This window comes from Quercus lobata, chromosome 4 (genome assembly GCF_001633185.2).
Source record: "Quercus lobata isolate SW786 chromosome 4, ValleyOak3.0 Primary Assembly, whole genome shotgun sequence".
NCBI classification, from domain to species: domain Eukaryota; kingdom Viridiplantae; phylum Streptophyta; class Magnoliopsida; order Fagales; family Fagaceae; genus Quercus; species Quercus lobata.
The window spans coordinates 44317146-44335046 of record NC_044907.1 but is presented as its reverse complement, the minus strand read 5'-3'; the positions used below and the strand labels follow the sequence as shown (position 1 = coordinate 44335046).

The following is a 17901-nucleotide window of genomic DNA, read 5'->3' as shown; positions in this document are numbered from 1 at the left end:
CAGGGTGGTCTGCCTTCAACATAGGGCCGCCAGTGAGTTAAGCGAGAGAGCCACATAAGAGAAGGAAAGGTAAGGCATGAGGCTTCTTTGGGAAGTTAATGATAAGGTTGAGTGTGTGTGATGGCTTCTAAAATATTTGTTTGCCTATGAGTCCTCCTGTGGCTTGCCATCATCATCTATCCACTCTCTTCTTTCTTTGCTTACTCATTTGTGGCCGTCTTTGTGTTGCTTTGGTTTGTGTTGAGGATATTACACAGTAATAATGAAAGAACAATATTATCATAAAAGACAAACAGAAAATAGATAACTTTGAAGCACTATATCATTTTTCTTAGACAATATTTGCCCCCCCCACACTTTTGTTACTAAAGAGTTATCGCAAATTTGTCCCCAGGATACAACCAAGATGTTGGGTTCTACAGATAGCAATTTTAGAGAATAATCACAAGATTTCTTATGTTTCTCTCAAACTTTCTCTTTTGCGAAATTAGTTTTCCAAGAGAACATAAGCCTCTATTTATACCCATAAGGTTATATTTCATGAAAAGGCGCATATGGAGAGTTAGTTATTTTTCAAGTGATCATGAGCCTCTATTCATGAAAAGGCACGTATGGAGAGTTAGTTATTTTTTCAAGTGAACATAACCTTCTATTCATGAAAAAGCACGTATGTTTCACAAAAAGACACATATGGACAGTTAGTTTTTTTTTTTTAATAAAACGGTTAACAAAAATTGAAACCTCTTCAATCTTTCTGAATGGTCACCAGAAATTTCGGCAAAAAATTTCAGAAAATTCAGATTTTCAAATTTTTACTTTATGAAACCATATTCTCCAAACTCAACCATCATTTTTACAACCTATCATTGTATATACCTATATATACAACAGTTTGCAGACCAATGGAAATTGGAAAGATGTGTAATGGAACTTTTGATTTAATTTTTCACGACTTGCTTGGGGTAAGTATTTGATAGTATGTATAGGGGTGCATTTGAACCCATGTTATTTCCATTATATGTTTATTTGTTGATATGATTTTCTGATATGAAGATGCTATAATGCTATAAATTAGCTTCCTGGTGAAATTTCAGGATTATATAAAATCATCTTCTTGAGAGAGGGAATTTGTAATGAACTTGGACTTGGACTTAGCATTTTGGTATTTAACTTTTGAAGATAATTTTAGGTTTTGTGAATGAGATAGATTTATAAGGTAAAAAGAAGATGGATTGAATCACAATGGTCTCTGAGATTGTGTATTTGAACTTTTAGGGGATATTGAGAGTAGGTTTGATTTTTTTTTTTTTAATGATTTATTTTGTGGTTGTTTGTGCATTGAAATTAGAGTTTAGGATTTTCTTTGCAAATTCGAAATTTATAATTGAGAATGAATTGTGAGTTCAGTGAATTTGGGTCTAATTTAAAGGTGGCTTGATGTTATTGAGAGGTGGCTTGGTGTTTTTGAATGTATATTCAGAAAAGAATTTTTGATTTGTGAATATGAGGTCATACAATAAAAATTTTGATTGACTTGGTAGTCTATTGATAGTGGGATTGGTACCGAACTTAGACTTACTTTTACTGTTTTGGTATTTAATTTTTGAAGACAAGTTCAGGTTTTATGAATGACATAGGTTTTGATAGTAGAAAGGAGATGAATTGAATCACAATGGTCTTTGAGATTGTGTATTTGAAAGTTTAGGGGATCTTTTACATTGGATTCTTCAATAATTTGGTACACTATTTAGTGGTAGGATTGATATTGAACTAGGAATTATTCTTAGCGAAGGTACTTACACTTTTCAAGTTTTGTGAATGAGAGGGACTTATATAGTAGACAAGAGATGAAACCTAAAAAAGAACTTATAAGCGCAACATATATTTCATCATTCATTTCTTTCTGTAGCATATATAGGGGCAATTTTTTTTATAATATAATTTATATTGCCACTTGATATCTCAAAATTCTCTAAATGTGATGACCACTTTTTTTTGTTACTAATATTGCAATTTGATTTGATTGTAATGAAGCTTTTATTAGTGGACAAAAAAGTTATTTTACTAATGGGTTTAAATTTGAACCAGTAACAACCTGTCCCTTAAAATTTGTTTTAAAAATGTTGTGAATATTTTGTAGACATAACATTTCTCTTTTTTTAAAGCATGTTGACTATGTTGATTTTGAGATAATTGACAACAAAATAATTATTTATTTAATGACAGGCATACGTTGGTTTTGAAATATTAGAGGGTGAGTTCAAAAGGACCAAAGAGTTTTATGAGAGATTTTTGGACAAATTAGAGTTCGGAAGGTTTGATTCAAAAATGTATAAATCAAACCAATTCCGTGCATTTTTCCTCTCTTCCTACTCCATTTGGGAGGTTTGACTCTTTTAAATTGTAGGGAAGTTTTCATATATAAATATAATTTTTTCAAACTTCACGTATATTGCACGGGTTAATGACTAAGTAAACCCCAAAAAAATTGATTAAAATATGTTTTACGTTTTCTACATAAATTTGTTTTTCCTATGTGGATCTTTTCCACAAATGATTTGATATGGCTTTTTTTATTTATTGAACTTTTTGATGAACGCTTCCATGCATTGCATGGGTTAGTAACTAGTTATATTATAAAAATTAAGTCTCAACAAGTTGTGATTGTGCCAAATTGATATCCAACTTAATTGTCACGCCTACTGCTTTGAATTATAGTTTTACAACTTATTTATTCTAATCAATTCTTTTTTTCCATTGTTCTTGTCAACATTTTTAAATCATTTATATGAACTTCTTAGTAACAATTTTTTACTGCAGTTTTGAATACAGTACTCTTTTTTTTTTTTTTTTTCTTTTTCTTTTCTTCATTCTTATGAGATTTACATGAGCCAGACGTAGGTGTATTTAATTCTCACTTTCTATGTTAGTAGGTTTAATCTTATTTCCAAAGAGAGTTTGTGTTTAAAAATCAATAGTTGAAAGTTGGAACATTTGATGTAATTAGATATTTTATTATGTAACATTGCCGCATATTTGTAATTGATGGTTTTTGTAATGACTTGGAGAAGAATATAAGATGCTCAATTTATCAAGTAGCAAAGTTTTTGTTTACAGGTTTAGTTTGCTTCATGTTAACATGCCGGTCATGGTTGCAAATCCAGAATAGGAGGCTGGGTCGTGAAACTCATTTTCAAACTATTTGCAAGAAAGGTTGATGTTCAATCCCTTCATACCAGAGTGTTGAACCTTTTGAAAGCTTTATGGAGAATGGATTTTGTGAACCAAGGAAAGGATTATTTCTTATTTAGGTTTGAATCCAAGGATGACTTCGACCAAATTCTTAGAGGAGGCCCTTGATTTATTGGTGAGCTCTTCCTCGCCATTAGAATTTGGGATCCCAATTGTAGGCCATCTTCTGCTAGTTTCTCATGATGCAATGTGGGCTAGACTCCCTAAGCTGCCAATTGAATCTTATGAACCTTCTATTTTGAGAAGAAAAACAAAAACAAGTTGACCCTAGGCTCATTTATGAGCTGCGTAATAAGCTTGATACAAGCTTGACAATTAAACCCATAAGTTACTAAGACTTTAAGTAATTGAGAGTTGGGACCACTCTTCAAAACCAAATAGGCTTAATAATTGGCTAAATATGGACTTGATAATGTACTTGTGTTGGATTTTATGCTCGAAAACTTAGTATTAAGTTGAAGTTTGAGCTTGGTAAGGGTCATATTTTTATGGACATATTCTAGTCAAAACGCATTTTTGATGTATCTTGAGTCTTAGTTAAAATTATTCAACAACAACAAGTAGTCAACAAGTGGTATGAATTAAAGACACAAAAATGCTCAAGAAAAGTTGAGAAATAGGACATTGATACCTCTCGATCTATCGAAAATAAATGAATTTCAATACCTAGCTCGATACCTTTTGATCTATCGAGGTTTTAGCCAACAAAGACTTGGCCCATCTTGGAATTTATGCACTAGGGTTCCAGAACATATAAAAGAGATATTTATAACCATCATTATACACATAGAGAGACACACGCATACCAGGATTATCATTGCTGAGACGTTTTATATTCCTGGGATTTTGTACTAAGCTACTACCAGTTAATCAAACCGTGATTTGAAGAACATTGCAAAAACTACAACAATGAAGATGTTATTATGGTGATAGTCACGAATAGAAGATTCGTGCAAAGGAGTAGTCTTTCTACAAGAAGTAGTCCAATTGGGGATTGGATTTGAGCTTCCATATAGATCAATAGATTCTACTACAGATAAGTACTTTAAGATAGGTAATATTAAACGTATTTGTAACTTCAATTCTTGTTAGTGGGTCCTTTGGGAGTGGTGACTTGAATTCAATCAGTGTGTTTTTCCCTATGAGGGATTTTCCTATCGTGATCAAATCACGCTGTCAAACTTATTTTCTGTTACACTTAATTTAGTTAGGTGATTTGATTGTGCCTTAATTGGATTTATGTGTAATTTGGACTAATTTATCAACTTTGGTAATTGATTAATTAACTAGAGTCAATTTATAACCTAACAAGTGGAATTAGGGAAGCACAATTTTATAAGGTTTTAATTTGTTTTTTGTCATGGATCACAAAAAATCTCTTATTATTACTCCTTTGTTTGATAGTATTAACTATGCATATTGAAAAGTTCACATGAAAGCTTTTTTGCAGTCTCTTGATGAGAAAGTATGGTTGGTTGTTGAAGTCTATTGGAAGAAACCAAGTGAACCTGCTACTACTTGAGATGATGAGAAGATCATAGATGCCAGTTTTTTAATAGTAGGGCTTTGAATGCTCTCTATATTGGTGTGAACAATGAAGAGTTCAAGAAATATTCATCACTGCAATTACTAAGGATGCATGGTCTATTCTTGAGATTAGCTATAAAGGAACTATGACAGTAAAGACTACTAAGTTTTAAAGACTCACAAGTAGCTTTGAAGAAATAAGGATAGAAGAGGATGAGACCTCTGGTGAATTATATGCTAAACTCAAAGATATTGTGAATTCTGCCTTCAATCCAGTGAAACTATAACTGAACCCAAAATTGCTAGGAAAAACCTTAGGTCCCTACCTAAAAGATTCCATACTAAGATCACTGTCATTGAAGTAGCAAGGATATTGATACAATTCCTTTGACTGAATTAGTTGGAAACTTCAATCCTATGAGATGGGTCTATATAAAATAAGGAATGGTGAAGAGTAGTACCATGTCTCTCAAATCCATAGAGGAAGTTGATGATAGAGTTTTTTAATGATGAGTTGTCAAGGGCTAAAGAATTATTAACTATGCAATTTAAGAAGTTTATGAAGAATGTCAAAGTTAAAACCAAAGACAAAGATACTAGAAAATCTAGTTTTGCTCCTAAGAATCAAGTGATAGACCTAGGAAGGAGTATAAGGATGCTAGTTAGAACTCGAATTTACCCTCCGGACCCAAGTGCTTTGGATGTCAAGGAGATATGGTCATATGAAGCAAGAGTGTCCTACCTATCCCAAGTCCATAGGGAAGAGTAGAGCCTTAGCTGCGACCTTCAGTTATACTAAGCCAAAAAGTGATTCTGATAATGATCAAGAAAGGAAGAATATGGCTTTTTCTGCCAATGTTGAAGATGGTATCAAGGTTGAATGTATTGTAGAGAATCGGGAAGGAGTTCTTGATGAAAATCAATTTGAAAATCCCGATGAACAAGATGACATTAAAAAGGCCTATGAGAATCTTTACAGAAATTTTAAAAAGTATGAGAAGCTCTATAGGTTCCCCTTGAAGAAGCTGGGTGAAGTGGAGATTGATAAAGAGAACTTATCCACTAAAATTGATGAGAGAAACCAAATCATTGATGCCCTTAGATATGAAAACATCTAGTACCAAGCTTGATCAGATGCAAAGTGTTCAGAAATCTTATTCAGACAAGTCACTTTTAGGGTACGTTGGTTCTAACTCTTACTCCTACTGCTTCTAAGCCATTCAGCATTAATGTAGGTTTTGTTTCTCAAACTGATAATATAAAAATTGAGAGTGTTGCACTTAAGGGTGGTAAGGGTAAGTCTGTTCTTGGAGCTCCTCCTAAAGGAAACCCTCTTAAAGTAAATCCTCCAATAGGAAATTCTTCTAGAGAAAATACTCGTCCTTCATATTTTCCAACACTATGGTACTACTGGATACACCCGTCCCAATTGCTTCTTGCTAGCCAAAAGAAGAATGGCGTGCCTAACATGAGAAGTCAGAATAAGGTGCAAGACCCTATACTTGGTGAGCTGATCAAAGCTTTGACCCTCATATCTTAGTTCCAAGGGAATATGAACAATGCTCGACGTACTTGACGTCGATCATAAAAGAAGAAAGCCTCGACCTCAACACAGTCTAATCCCAAGGCTGTGTGGATGGAAAAGGATAGTTCCAACTGATCTTCATCTTTTGGTCCGTGGTTGAATTATTTCTATATCTCATCAAACTCTATTATTGCATATCTTCATACTGTGTGCTCATTTGCATGTTAAGATATGCTTTACTTTGCTTTCATTTTTGGTTGTCTAGCTTATTATTGTTGTTTTATCTTTCATGTTTGTTTTTATGGTTTTTGCATGCTCGTTTATCTTTTATTGCTTTTCAGAAAATTTTCAAAAAAAAAAAAAAATTGTAAAATTAAAAAATACAAAAAAAAAAAAGGGGTGTATATGTACTGGTACATTTGAAGAGTTGTTTATTCTCTCTCTTTCATGTGCTTTGAGCTAAGTAGTGTCAAAATATGCTTAAATTAAACATGATTACAAACAGTGTAGGAGATGTGGCAATTATATGATGAGCCTTAAAGATGATAGTCTCCATCAAACTATTATGAATAAGATGCGAATGTATACGGTTCTCTCATTCAATTAATTCACATCATGAATCGCATGTGCTCACTTGCAAATTTTTTTTCACACACTTCACGCATAGTCCTTGTTACTCAAGTTAAATGACTATAAGTTGTGTAGTTGGCCATTTAAAGTGACTCATGTATTGGTGTAAGCATGCGAAACTGTCTAAACTTAATTTCTCAAATTAAAACTGGATAGCTGGTTTAGTGTTGTATGCTTGAGAGATCTTGATAAAAAGTTCAAAATTTGATGTTTGAAATTGTCTTGAAGTTTTGAGTTTTTCATTCATATGTATAATTCTCTTTTTATTGAGTGAGTTTTTAGTATTACATGTCTTATATTATAAGAACTCTGTTAATTGGCTTTATTCAGTGACAAATTAGTATGTATTTATTTTCATTTTAATTTATCTTTCTGAAACTTAATTGTATTTAGGGTAGTACTTGAGCCTCATCTGCAGTTTGGAAAGCTGCGTTCAGAGTCATCTCAAGATCTCAGGCAACCTCAAGGGACCAGCTCTGCCCACAAGTGACACATGGCAAAATGTTAGGATAAGAGTGATGACTAGGCAAGTCGCAACCAACTAGGCCACAACAAGGTTGCAAGTTGCACAATCATTGTACCATGCTCTCTGTATATATTCTAGCCACTGTAATTCTGTCAACATACATCCTCACAGTTGTTGTACATGGCTAGGCCTTCAGATAAGGATCTTACCAAACCCTAGAACATAAGTTGAATATCCAAGAGGTCAACCTTTGTAAGAAAGGAGAGGGCTTTTGGTTTTGAGCAAAAACAACTTTATCATCTCTTTTACATCTTTTTCAATCTTTGATTGAGATTTTGTATTCCTTCATCTCACCCATACATAGACCCTGTGAGTTGAGTGAAGGTTCTTGAAAACTTGAGAAACCACTTTCAAAATCTAATTCATTTTGGAAGTTTCCATTGGTGCTACAATGAAGGTTCTCTAGTAAGCTAGAAAGAGAAATGGCTCGGTGAAGTCGGTTGCTTGCTGGAGCTTGGAGGGTTCAAGTACACTTAGGCATATGAGCTTGGAGGGTTCATAGTGATCTTTTGTATTGCAACTATCTTGTCTAGTAGAGATTTCCGATAGGCGCTTAGGGGAAAGGTATTTCTGCCTGATGTTTAAGGTTTTCATCTTCCTAAACATGTCATGGTGTTTAGCTATGGTTTGCATGCTTTTATCCTCTTTCCATATTGCTTTACAATTGGTTTGCTTTGTGTAGCTTAGTTCTTGTTATATGGAAACTAGTTAATCACTTATACTTGGGCTAATTTTATTGGTTCAGCTTAAAAGTGATTTAGCCGTAGAAAGCATGGTTGAGGGTTCTAAATATTTGGCTAGGGTTGCTTTAGCATCTTTCATATTGCATCTTTCTTTGCTACTCGATACCTTCCTCAATCTATCAAGCTTATCTCGATATGTTTTGACTCCTAGCCGATCTACCGAGCTTGCTTTCCTAAGCCACTACCTTCTCGATAGCTTTTCGAAACCTACTCCAATCTATCAAGATTTTTGGATTCCTCATCCGATTCATCGAGGCATCTCGATACTCATTAACATTTGCCGCCCCACATATCGAGACTACTTTCCAAAGCTTCTGCTTTGCCTAATACCTCTTCGATTTCTCTTTGATCTAACAAGATTTGTCTCTTGACACCTCCTCTATACCCTCTCGACTAATCAAGACACACATTTTATAAATACCTAGTCCAATTTTGCAGCTCATTTCAAACATTTCTTTTCTTTTTGTCTTCGCCTCCTCTCGATTTCTCTCAAACCAAATCTCAAAATAATGTCTCTCTCTCATTTTTGGCCCACTCTCTCTCCCAAAACCTCAGTATGTGTCTCTAATCTCTTTTTCTTTAAGCATCTTCATCATTCATTGCATTTAGACCTAGGTTTTTTTTTGGTTTTGTTCAAATTGGGCAATGAGTTTTATCTATTATTCTTAGTATTTTCATGCATTGCATTATATTTGCATTTTGCTTCATATATATGCCATATTTAGGAATGCGTGCTTGAAATTGATGAAAAAAAGATCGCCATGGCCTCTCTAGACTCTCACAAATGCACTTGAAATTAACGTGCAACGCAAAAAGACACTAGTAGAAATCATAGGCCTCAAAGTTGGAATTGCATGAAACTTGGCAGGCTGAAGCAAAACAGCCTTCTGAGTTGTTGCTTTGTCTAAGGATCTTCCACTCCTTGGAATATATTTTCACATTTGCTATTTTGAGCCTTAGGCTTTACTGAAACAATGTGATCTTTAAAACCTTACCTATGAACCAAGATCTTGTGAAAGAAGCGAAACACCTTGCTACTGAATAGTCCTAATGTGTTGCTCGGTTTGCATGAACAAGAGCAAGCAAGGGAATTAAGGGTGAGATGCACCAAACCTGAGGAAGGTTAGTGCAAATTCAACATTGATGGCTATTTGTTAGGCAACCCAAGCATAGCTAGTCGTCATTCGAGACCATAGAGGCCTTTGGATTATGGGAATTACCTAATCGATAGGTGTTGCTATTAGTGTTGATGTGGAGCCGTGTGCTCTAGAAGATGGACGTAGAATGTGCATTAATCTAAATTTACAAGTTGTAGAGATTGAACTTGCAAACGTTGTCTTTGAATGGATGAGGAGTCTTATAGTAAAAATTTGCACCATACACTCCTTATAATGGACAGCATAGACCTTCTCAGGTAGATTCCTTGGGTGTAAATGAAGTATTACTTCCGTGAGACTGATTAATGTGTGGATGCTCTTGCTAGAAAGGAAGCAAATCTACAACAATAATTAGTTGTTTTTAATAGTCTCGGTGGACATTTGTATTTTGCTTTATTATGATAATGTGAATTTGTACCATGAGAAGTTTTGTCCCATCTCTAAATTATCTGTTTAATATATGATTACATTTATTTAAACAACCCCCCTCCCCCCACACACATTAAAAAAGAAATCTGATCAATGTTTCCGTTACTTATTTTATTTTATTCTATTTATATGGTGCTAGGGCAACCGGTAATCATTTTACAAATTAGATCCATCCACGGTGTGTGCAAAATAGGAGAATAATTTAATCGGAAGTACGAGAAAAGGGAGTAATACTCACTTTGGTAGATCCATTGTTTCCAAAATATGAGCCGATTCCCACTCGGATATGCATAAGACATGCACGCTAATGCCAACAAAGGAGACTCCCCGTTTGTATCCAGAGCAGTAGCCAAAGTAGGGGTTCTATTGAGCAAATGCAATGCCAAATCTATTGAGTCGCAAACGGAAGCAATTAATTTATAGAAAATTATACCGAAGATTTTAAATCATAAAAATAGCAATAAAGGTACAACCAAATCTTGAGTTCTTACCAAAGGCTCCGGTATAAATACACCGGGTAACAAACGTAGCACCATCGAAGCCCTTCTCTGGCCTTAGATCTTCCGGAGGTGTGTCATCATAGAGAGAGCGAGCCATAGCTATACTGTTATTTGTAATAGCCAACACGGCCGGAATGAATTGGTGCCTTCCATTTCCAATGCTAAGTAATTTCTTGTTCTTGTTAATTATGCATTTTGCCATCTCGATGTTTCCAACAACAACACTACAACCAAGAACCGTGAGACGTTCATAATCTTGTATTTCCAAGCTTTCTTCATGCATTAGCTCTATGAACTCCTTCACAATGTTCATTCGTCCAGCTAGGACAGCAGCGTGTAGAGCCGTACCTCCCGTATCTGAGAGTCTTATATTCACTGCCTCGTTATGGTCATTTACGAACTGCCTAACAGCGTACCATTTTCCTTTGCTGACAAGCTCTTCAAAGTTTTTATATTGTTCAAGACTCAAGCCACCGTTCTCCAAGTCATTGTTCTCTGAGTCACTGTTCTCCGACCCTGCCAAGCGCCAACGTTTTTTTTTTTTTTTAAATTCTTTATTCACTTTCACTATAGAAATTTAAAAAATAAATAAATAAATAAAAATTAGAGTAATCTAATAACAACAACAAGATGATCTTTACCTCTAGATAGCACACAAGTTAAAAAATAATAAATACTCAATTATAAACTGTAATGCATATTCATTGGGAAAAAAAGAAAACATAATTGTCAATGGCTCTTTGGTTTTTGCTTCTCAAAAAAAAAAAAAAAATACTTCCTCTGTCTCACTTTATTTGTCCTCTATTCCATTTTGAGATGTTCCACAATATTATCATGTTTCTAAAAATAAAAGTTAGCAGTTTACTAATGTTCCTATTATACCCCTAAGCCTCATTAAGAATAACTCATTTTAAAAAAAGCTGATAAATTTATTTAAGGGTAGTTTTGTGAACTTATACATTTTTATACGACAGACAAGACAATAAATAATGTTCCCTTAAAATATTTGACTTTTCAAATAGAACAAATAAAGTGAGACGGAGGGAGTATATATATATATATATAGAGCTTATTGGTTTACACATACAAATTTATTGTAGTTGTATGTGATTTTTTTAATATTTATCTTCAATTTAGCATTATTTAAAAAAAATGTATAAAAAATTATTTAATAGAATATTAAATGACCTTAACTTATGTCATCTGAATTCATTAACAAATGTCCATAATGCATTTATATAATATAAAAGAGTAGAAGCATGGCAATTAATTTTGCTATAGTGTCATTGTGCTATGTTATAAACATATTTCCAAATTCCAACCATTTCTCTCTCTTGTTTTACTATTTCTTCTCTTTATTAATTTTTCAAATTACTATGAATGACCTTGTAACTAAATTAGCATCTTTCCATGCACACAGATCTTGGGGATCTAGGAGAGAAATGGTTCAAGTTGTAGGGTTAACAGTTATTGTAATTATCTATCAAAAAAAAATTTCTTTAATTAGTATTACATTTTCTCCAATATTTCCCCCTTCATTTTATCTTTTTGTCTTCTTACTTATCTCTTCCTTACTATTACTTTTCTTCCATGACTTTCTCTTTCTTTTATTTTGGCTCATTTTCTCCCCATCTTCTAACTATAAATTTTTTACTCTCTCTCTCTCATTTAATCTATGTTTTTCCCACACAAAGAAATGACTCTCTCTCTCCCCCCCCCCCCCCCTCTTTTGAGGATGATGAATTTTTATATTCTTTAGAACCCTTCTTTGGGTTGATGCAACTTGGTTTTGTATTTTTAAGTTGTTTCCATTTTTTTTCCTTGATCATTAGATGTTACCTTATTACATTATAAAGAGAGTGTATAATGATATAATGTTATTCTATTACATAGCATGCCTTGGAATATTTGGTGTTTAAGACTATATCTTTTATTTTGACTCTTCTTATTCTTATCTTCTTTTTTATAAATTTGTCATTCTTTCTCAAAATTGTTCCCAAAAAAGGTGATTATACTTTCTCTCTCTTCATTTTTTTATTCTTTCTTTCAACTCAATTTTAGGTTAATCAATATATGCTTGTGTTTTATACCACTCTAATTTGGGTTGATATTTTTGGTGTTTATATTTTTTGACTTCCCTATCACAAGTTCTCTATCTCCCTCTTATAGTTTTGATTTGATTTTTGTTTGAATTAATACATAGTTATTTTGGATATGAGACTTTGAGTTGATATCAAAACACAATATCTATTATTTATTTCAATGTGTCTATCAATTATTTGAGTGAAACAATTATAATTTTATGGTAAGTTTTGATTATCATAATAATCTTCTTAAAAGAATAATAAATTTTAAACTAAAAAATTTTAGTTATACATGCAAAAATATTAGGAAAATAGAATATCGTGTGACATAAAATAGAAGAATGTGAACCACCACAAAAAATAATAATATCATTCAAACACACTCAAAATAATAGGATGATATATTTGTAGAGATAGAGAGATGACAAATACTTTTAAAAATTCTTAAATTTATAAAGAGAACAAATTATCTGTAACAATTTTAAAGAACAAACTATATATACATAAGAATATGTATATATATACACACACAATATTTGGTAACTTGTACAATGCACATGAAACTTAACATAATATAATTTTTTTCTCTTTTATTTTTATTTTTTTCTATCAAAATATGGAACTTAATAATTATGGTAGTTATTAATAAACATTTATCATGATTGAGTTTTAATGTATAACTATATATTTTAACATTAGGCATTTTATTTTGATTGTGTATGTTTAAGGAATAATAAATTTTATTATTTAAAGAAATATGTTGTACCAAAACTATTATTGTTATACATCAATAGTTGAGGAAGAGAGATTTGAAATGTCTCCATTAGAAATACTAAAATATGTAAATTATGCTACAAAGCCCTTGGCAATGTACCATGATTCTAATGTAGAGTTTAAATATAGAATATAAACTAAGTTTGACTAAAAAATATATATTAAAAAATGACATGTAAATGTTTTTATGTGTATGTTTGTTTGCTTCAAGTTATAGCTACTGTAACTTCTTAAGTTTTTCACCATTTTTGAACCAGACTCCACTACATCCAACGATAATCAAACACTACTATCCATGTCATTTAATTTAATGCCTCAAAATTCTCTCATTTGATTTATCTCTAGCCCCCTTTGTTTAGCTTTCTATGTTTTGCCCTTCCTCTTTTTTGTCTTGTTTTCAATACTCTCACGCACAGGCGCACACACATTGCACACGCATAAGCAGGCACACACACAGAGTGTGTGCGCGCACACACACACATATATATATGAATATAACCAATTCTTAAGACAAATTTTGACAACAAACTTTATTAGGATACAACTTCATTTAATATCGTTTTTTTATATGTGAATTTTAACAAATTCACCACTAAATTACGTTTTCTTCTAATATCCTCTATACTTGCAAATTTTTTATAAAATCAAAGATCAATAGCTATGTTATCAATCAAATATCTAAATCTCAATTTTTTTTCTCTTTTTTTTTGGTAGTTTAAAAGTATGCATAAAATAAATTTATAGATCGAATTGTAAATAATATCCAATTGGCACAAAATTTGATATGTGTTAATAGAAATAATGTACAATATAACAGTTAAATTTTCAAAATATGTAAAATCATGTTAATATTTTTAATGGGAGTTGTACAGTTAGGTTACAGCTAAGTTTGTAGCCAAACTTTATCTCAATTTTAATATGACCTAAGTATCTCTTCACGTTTTAATGTTTTAATTGAGTGAACTAGTAGAATTAGAAAAAATAAAAATCCATTTGAAAATAAACATGTTCTAACAAAAAAAGAAGAGACACGGTCAAACACCACCCAAAGGGGGAAAAAATCAAAATTCTTGAGTAATTAGATTGAGGCCCGATTCCTAGGGCCACAAAGATGCCATAAAGAGGGTTAATTAGAGCACTAGTATCAGGATTGCTTTTAGCATTTAGCACACCAAAAACCAAAAAGCAAGTTTTATGAGATGTTTCAAATGACAAAACTTTTTAGCATTTGTGACCATACAATTCTATTAGTAGAACTATACAGACCCAAATGCTAAAACTAAAATCATTTTTCTTATTCCTTCTCTCTCTCTCAAGCCAACCTTCAACCTCTAGCTGCCATTGTCCATCATGCCTCGACACGCCACCTTGCCATCTCATGGGTTCTACTCTACAAGGAAGTACATGGAGTTTTCTATTCGTTTTAATAAGTGGGTCAATTGATTTTCTTTATCCTTCAATGATGGTGAGTTTCAGATCGTGTTTTGGGGGTTTTCATTTCCCCTTCAGTGGTGGTGAGCTTTTTTTTTTTTTTTGGGGGGGGGGGGTGGTGAGTTTCAAACAAACCGACAAAGAGGAAAAGAGAGAGAGAGAGAGAGAGAAATGAATAAATAAAGGAATAAAACATGAAATTAGAACATGTAATGTAGAATGTTTTGTCAAATGCTATATTAAAGTAACAAAAGTAAGTTTTGGTGTGTGAAAATATATATATATATATATATATTTTTCCTTTTTTGGGCAACAACTAATGTTAATGCTCTTAGGATATTGAAGAGGTGTTTTTTTTTATCGAGATAATTACAATATTCTGTAAACCCTGCAGCTCAAACCCTTCACCTCCCCTCCTTAAACCTCCAAGCACTTTGTGCGTGAAAAAGTGTCAATTCAGCTACAAAGTCTTTCACAGGATATTAAAAACGTGATTGCACAAAAATGAGAATTTCTGTAATTATTTGCCAATATCAAAATAAAGTTCATTTTATCTTTTCAATCAAAAATTTTAGGCTGAGTAGCACTGTCGCAGGTATGTAGCTTGGCAAATATAACCAACTGAAAAACTTGATATTAAGGTGACTTTGATTTTTTTTTTTTTTTTTTAAGCTTTCAATGCCTCATCAATTATGGTTTGTCAAGTTCATAATAATTGATGAGGCATTGAAAGTTGAAATATTATATTAACAGGAGTTTAAAGAGTGGAGGAAACTCCCTTTATGTAAGGTTGAATTTATTCAACTATCTAATTGGCTTTATTCCGTACCAGATTTGCTTGTATTTCAGCATTTAGTTATCCTGTATTTAGGTGGGTTTGTTGTAAGAGTAGTGAGTGAGATAGAGTAAAGTTTGCTCAATAGTGTGCAAGAAAACAGAGACTTGCGGCTTGGCCTCGCGGGTGACTCGCGGCTGCAAGCCGCCAGACGCAGCACACGTGCCAAGCATGCTGGAAGGTGAACAGTCATGCTAGCTGGAGCACTACAAGACAAAACATGACAACTAGCCATACGGTTATCTCACAACTGGATCTCGCGACTTAGTCAAGCCGCGAACCACCCCTGTTTTGTAAATCCTGACGTTTCACATTCCTCTCCCACTCCAATATAAATACCCCTTTTACCCACAAATGTAAGAGAGCTTCCAGAGAGAATTTTGAGAGAGAAACTCTAAAGAAAAACAAGATTAATTCACCAACAATCTATACATTAGAGTCTCTTCAAATTCCTCAACTCTCTTCCTCTCCATTGTCAAATCCTTGAGAGGCATTTTACCAAACCTTATTCTCACCATTATCATCACTATGAGAGAGCTGTTTGGATTTCTGGGAAGTAGTTAGGAAGAGACCAATCTTCATTGGTTGATGCTACGGTCTAGTAGCAGAATCCGGGAAGTTAGAAAAGAAAAAAGGTTCGGCGCAACCTCGTTGGAGGAAGAAGCTTGGAGGGCTTAGGTGCACTGGGTAGATTAGGATTGGAGGGTTTATTGCTGTCCATGTATCCCAACTATATTTTCTAGTGGATTGTTTACCGCTTAGAGGGCGGCGGAGAGGTTTTACGCCGAGGGCTTCGGTTTCCTCTTCGATAACACATCACGTGTTGTCTTTGTGTTTGCATCTTCCTTCCTCTCTATCTTTGCCTTTTTATTATCTGCTGTGGGTTGTGATTTTAATTTAGCTCAGATAGTTTTACCAATTCCATATTATAGATTATGTTAATTTTCTGCACACTAGTTGTTTGACATAATGCTTGAATTGGTTAAGTTGTAATTTTGGAGTCTAAACGTTCAAGGGTGTTTATACACATATTTGAACTTTCACTTTAAATTTACCATAACTTTTGAGTGGAGTTTGTAGTATACCTTTGTGTTAGAATCCATTCCTCTCCCTTATGTGTATGTGTTTTTGTTTCTCAAAAATAAAAATAATGGATGAAGAGAGAGAGAGAGAGAGATAAGGCAATTTTGAGACATTAAAAGATATCTGGGATTCAATCTCCATCTACACCAAAAATTAACTAGTGTCTTGATTTAATGATAAAAAGGCATCATCAAGAGTGGACACCATAAGTTGAAACTCTCTCAAAAAAAAAAAATGAATGCCAAATTTGAATTAATCGAATATTATTTATTATCTAATCTAGAAACTTGCGTTTTTTTTTTTTTAAGTTAAAAAAAAAAAATCTTGAAATTTGAAGATTTTATTATGCAATAGTTATTAATGTCTTATATTTAGATAATTTTTTTCACTCTCAATTACAATCCATTCACTACATAACTTTGACAACTTAAATAAAAATGGCTTCATAAATAATGAGAATTTAAATATTTTGAAAATTTGTAATTTCTATGTTGAAAAGTAGAGCAGACAAATAGTTCAAGTTAAGCAAATTCGAGTGTGGGTTACAAACTTATTCTTCATTTTTCACATAAAAAAAATAAAGAATAATTTTTTTTTCTTTATATAGATAATAAAGAATAAATCTGGTGATACAATTTGTATGAAAAATTTTTTATATATAACTTGTTGAAATGACAAGTTGTGAGTAGTAAAAAATAAATTTCGTTGATCCATGTGAAAGTGATTTCTTACCACTCACAAATTACCACCTTAGTAAGTTATAAATAAAGTTGTATCAATAGCAAAGTTGAAAAAGAAAAAAAAAAACCAACTTTAACAAACTCTCTAATATCTTTTTTTCGTATTTTGATTATTTGTATACCCTAAATTTTATGAAAAATATTTGGCTTCAAACATGTTTAAAGTTTAGCTTTCAACCTTCAATAAGAAGATGACATGTCTCGTCACGTGTGATGTATATGACTCACTTGATTACTTAAGTTAAGTGGGACTAAGTGAGCTATGTGCAATGCACACGACAAGGGACACTTCTTCATGAATTTACACTCTCAAATCCTTTGCTCTTAATGATATTAAAGCATTTGCGTCAGCTCGTGCCAAAATTCATGTTTATTTTAGTATAAAAACATACATTTTCTATTTTACATAATTACTATTCAAAAAACCTAACATTAGATAATATATTTTACATTACATTTTATTAAAAATATTATTTTTTGTCAATTTTATTATTATTTACCCAAATCATATTTCTCTCTTTTATTTATTATTATTTCTTCATCAATTTATACAACAACAGTAACCACATACATTTACATGGTTACTGTAGCTCTAATCCTATTTTACACAAATTTAACTAAATTGATGTGAGTGATTTTTTGGGTTAAATATGCAAAAATGACCT

General features: G+C 32.6%; 1 protein-coding gene across 3 annotated transcripts in view; it reads right to left on the bottom strand.

Moving 5' to 3' along the window:
• Positions 1-17901, bottom strand: part of LOC115987625 (protein ACCELERATED CELL DEATH 6-like) — a 59818-nt gene that overhangs the window by 19021 nt on the left and 22896 nt on the right. For all 3 annotated transcript variants that reach the window (XM_031111210.1, XM_031111212.1, XM_031111211.1), the window contains exons 4-5: positions 10281-10805; positions 10028-10177 (exon numbers count right to left, since the gene is read on the bottom strand). In XM_031111210.1, coding sequence (XP_030967070.1) covers positions 10028-10177; positions 10281-10805 — 675 coding nt within the window. The remainder of the gene's footprint in view (positions 1-10027; positions 10178-10280; positions 10806-17901) is intronic.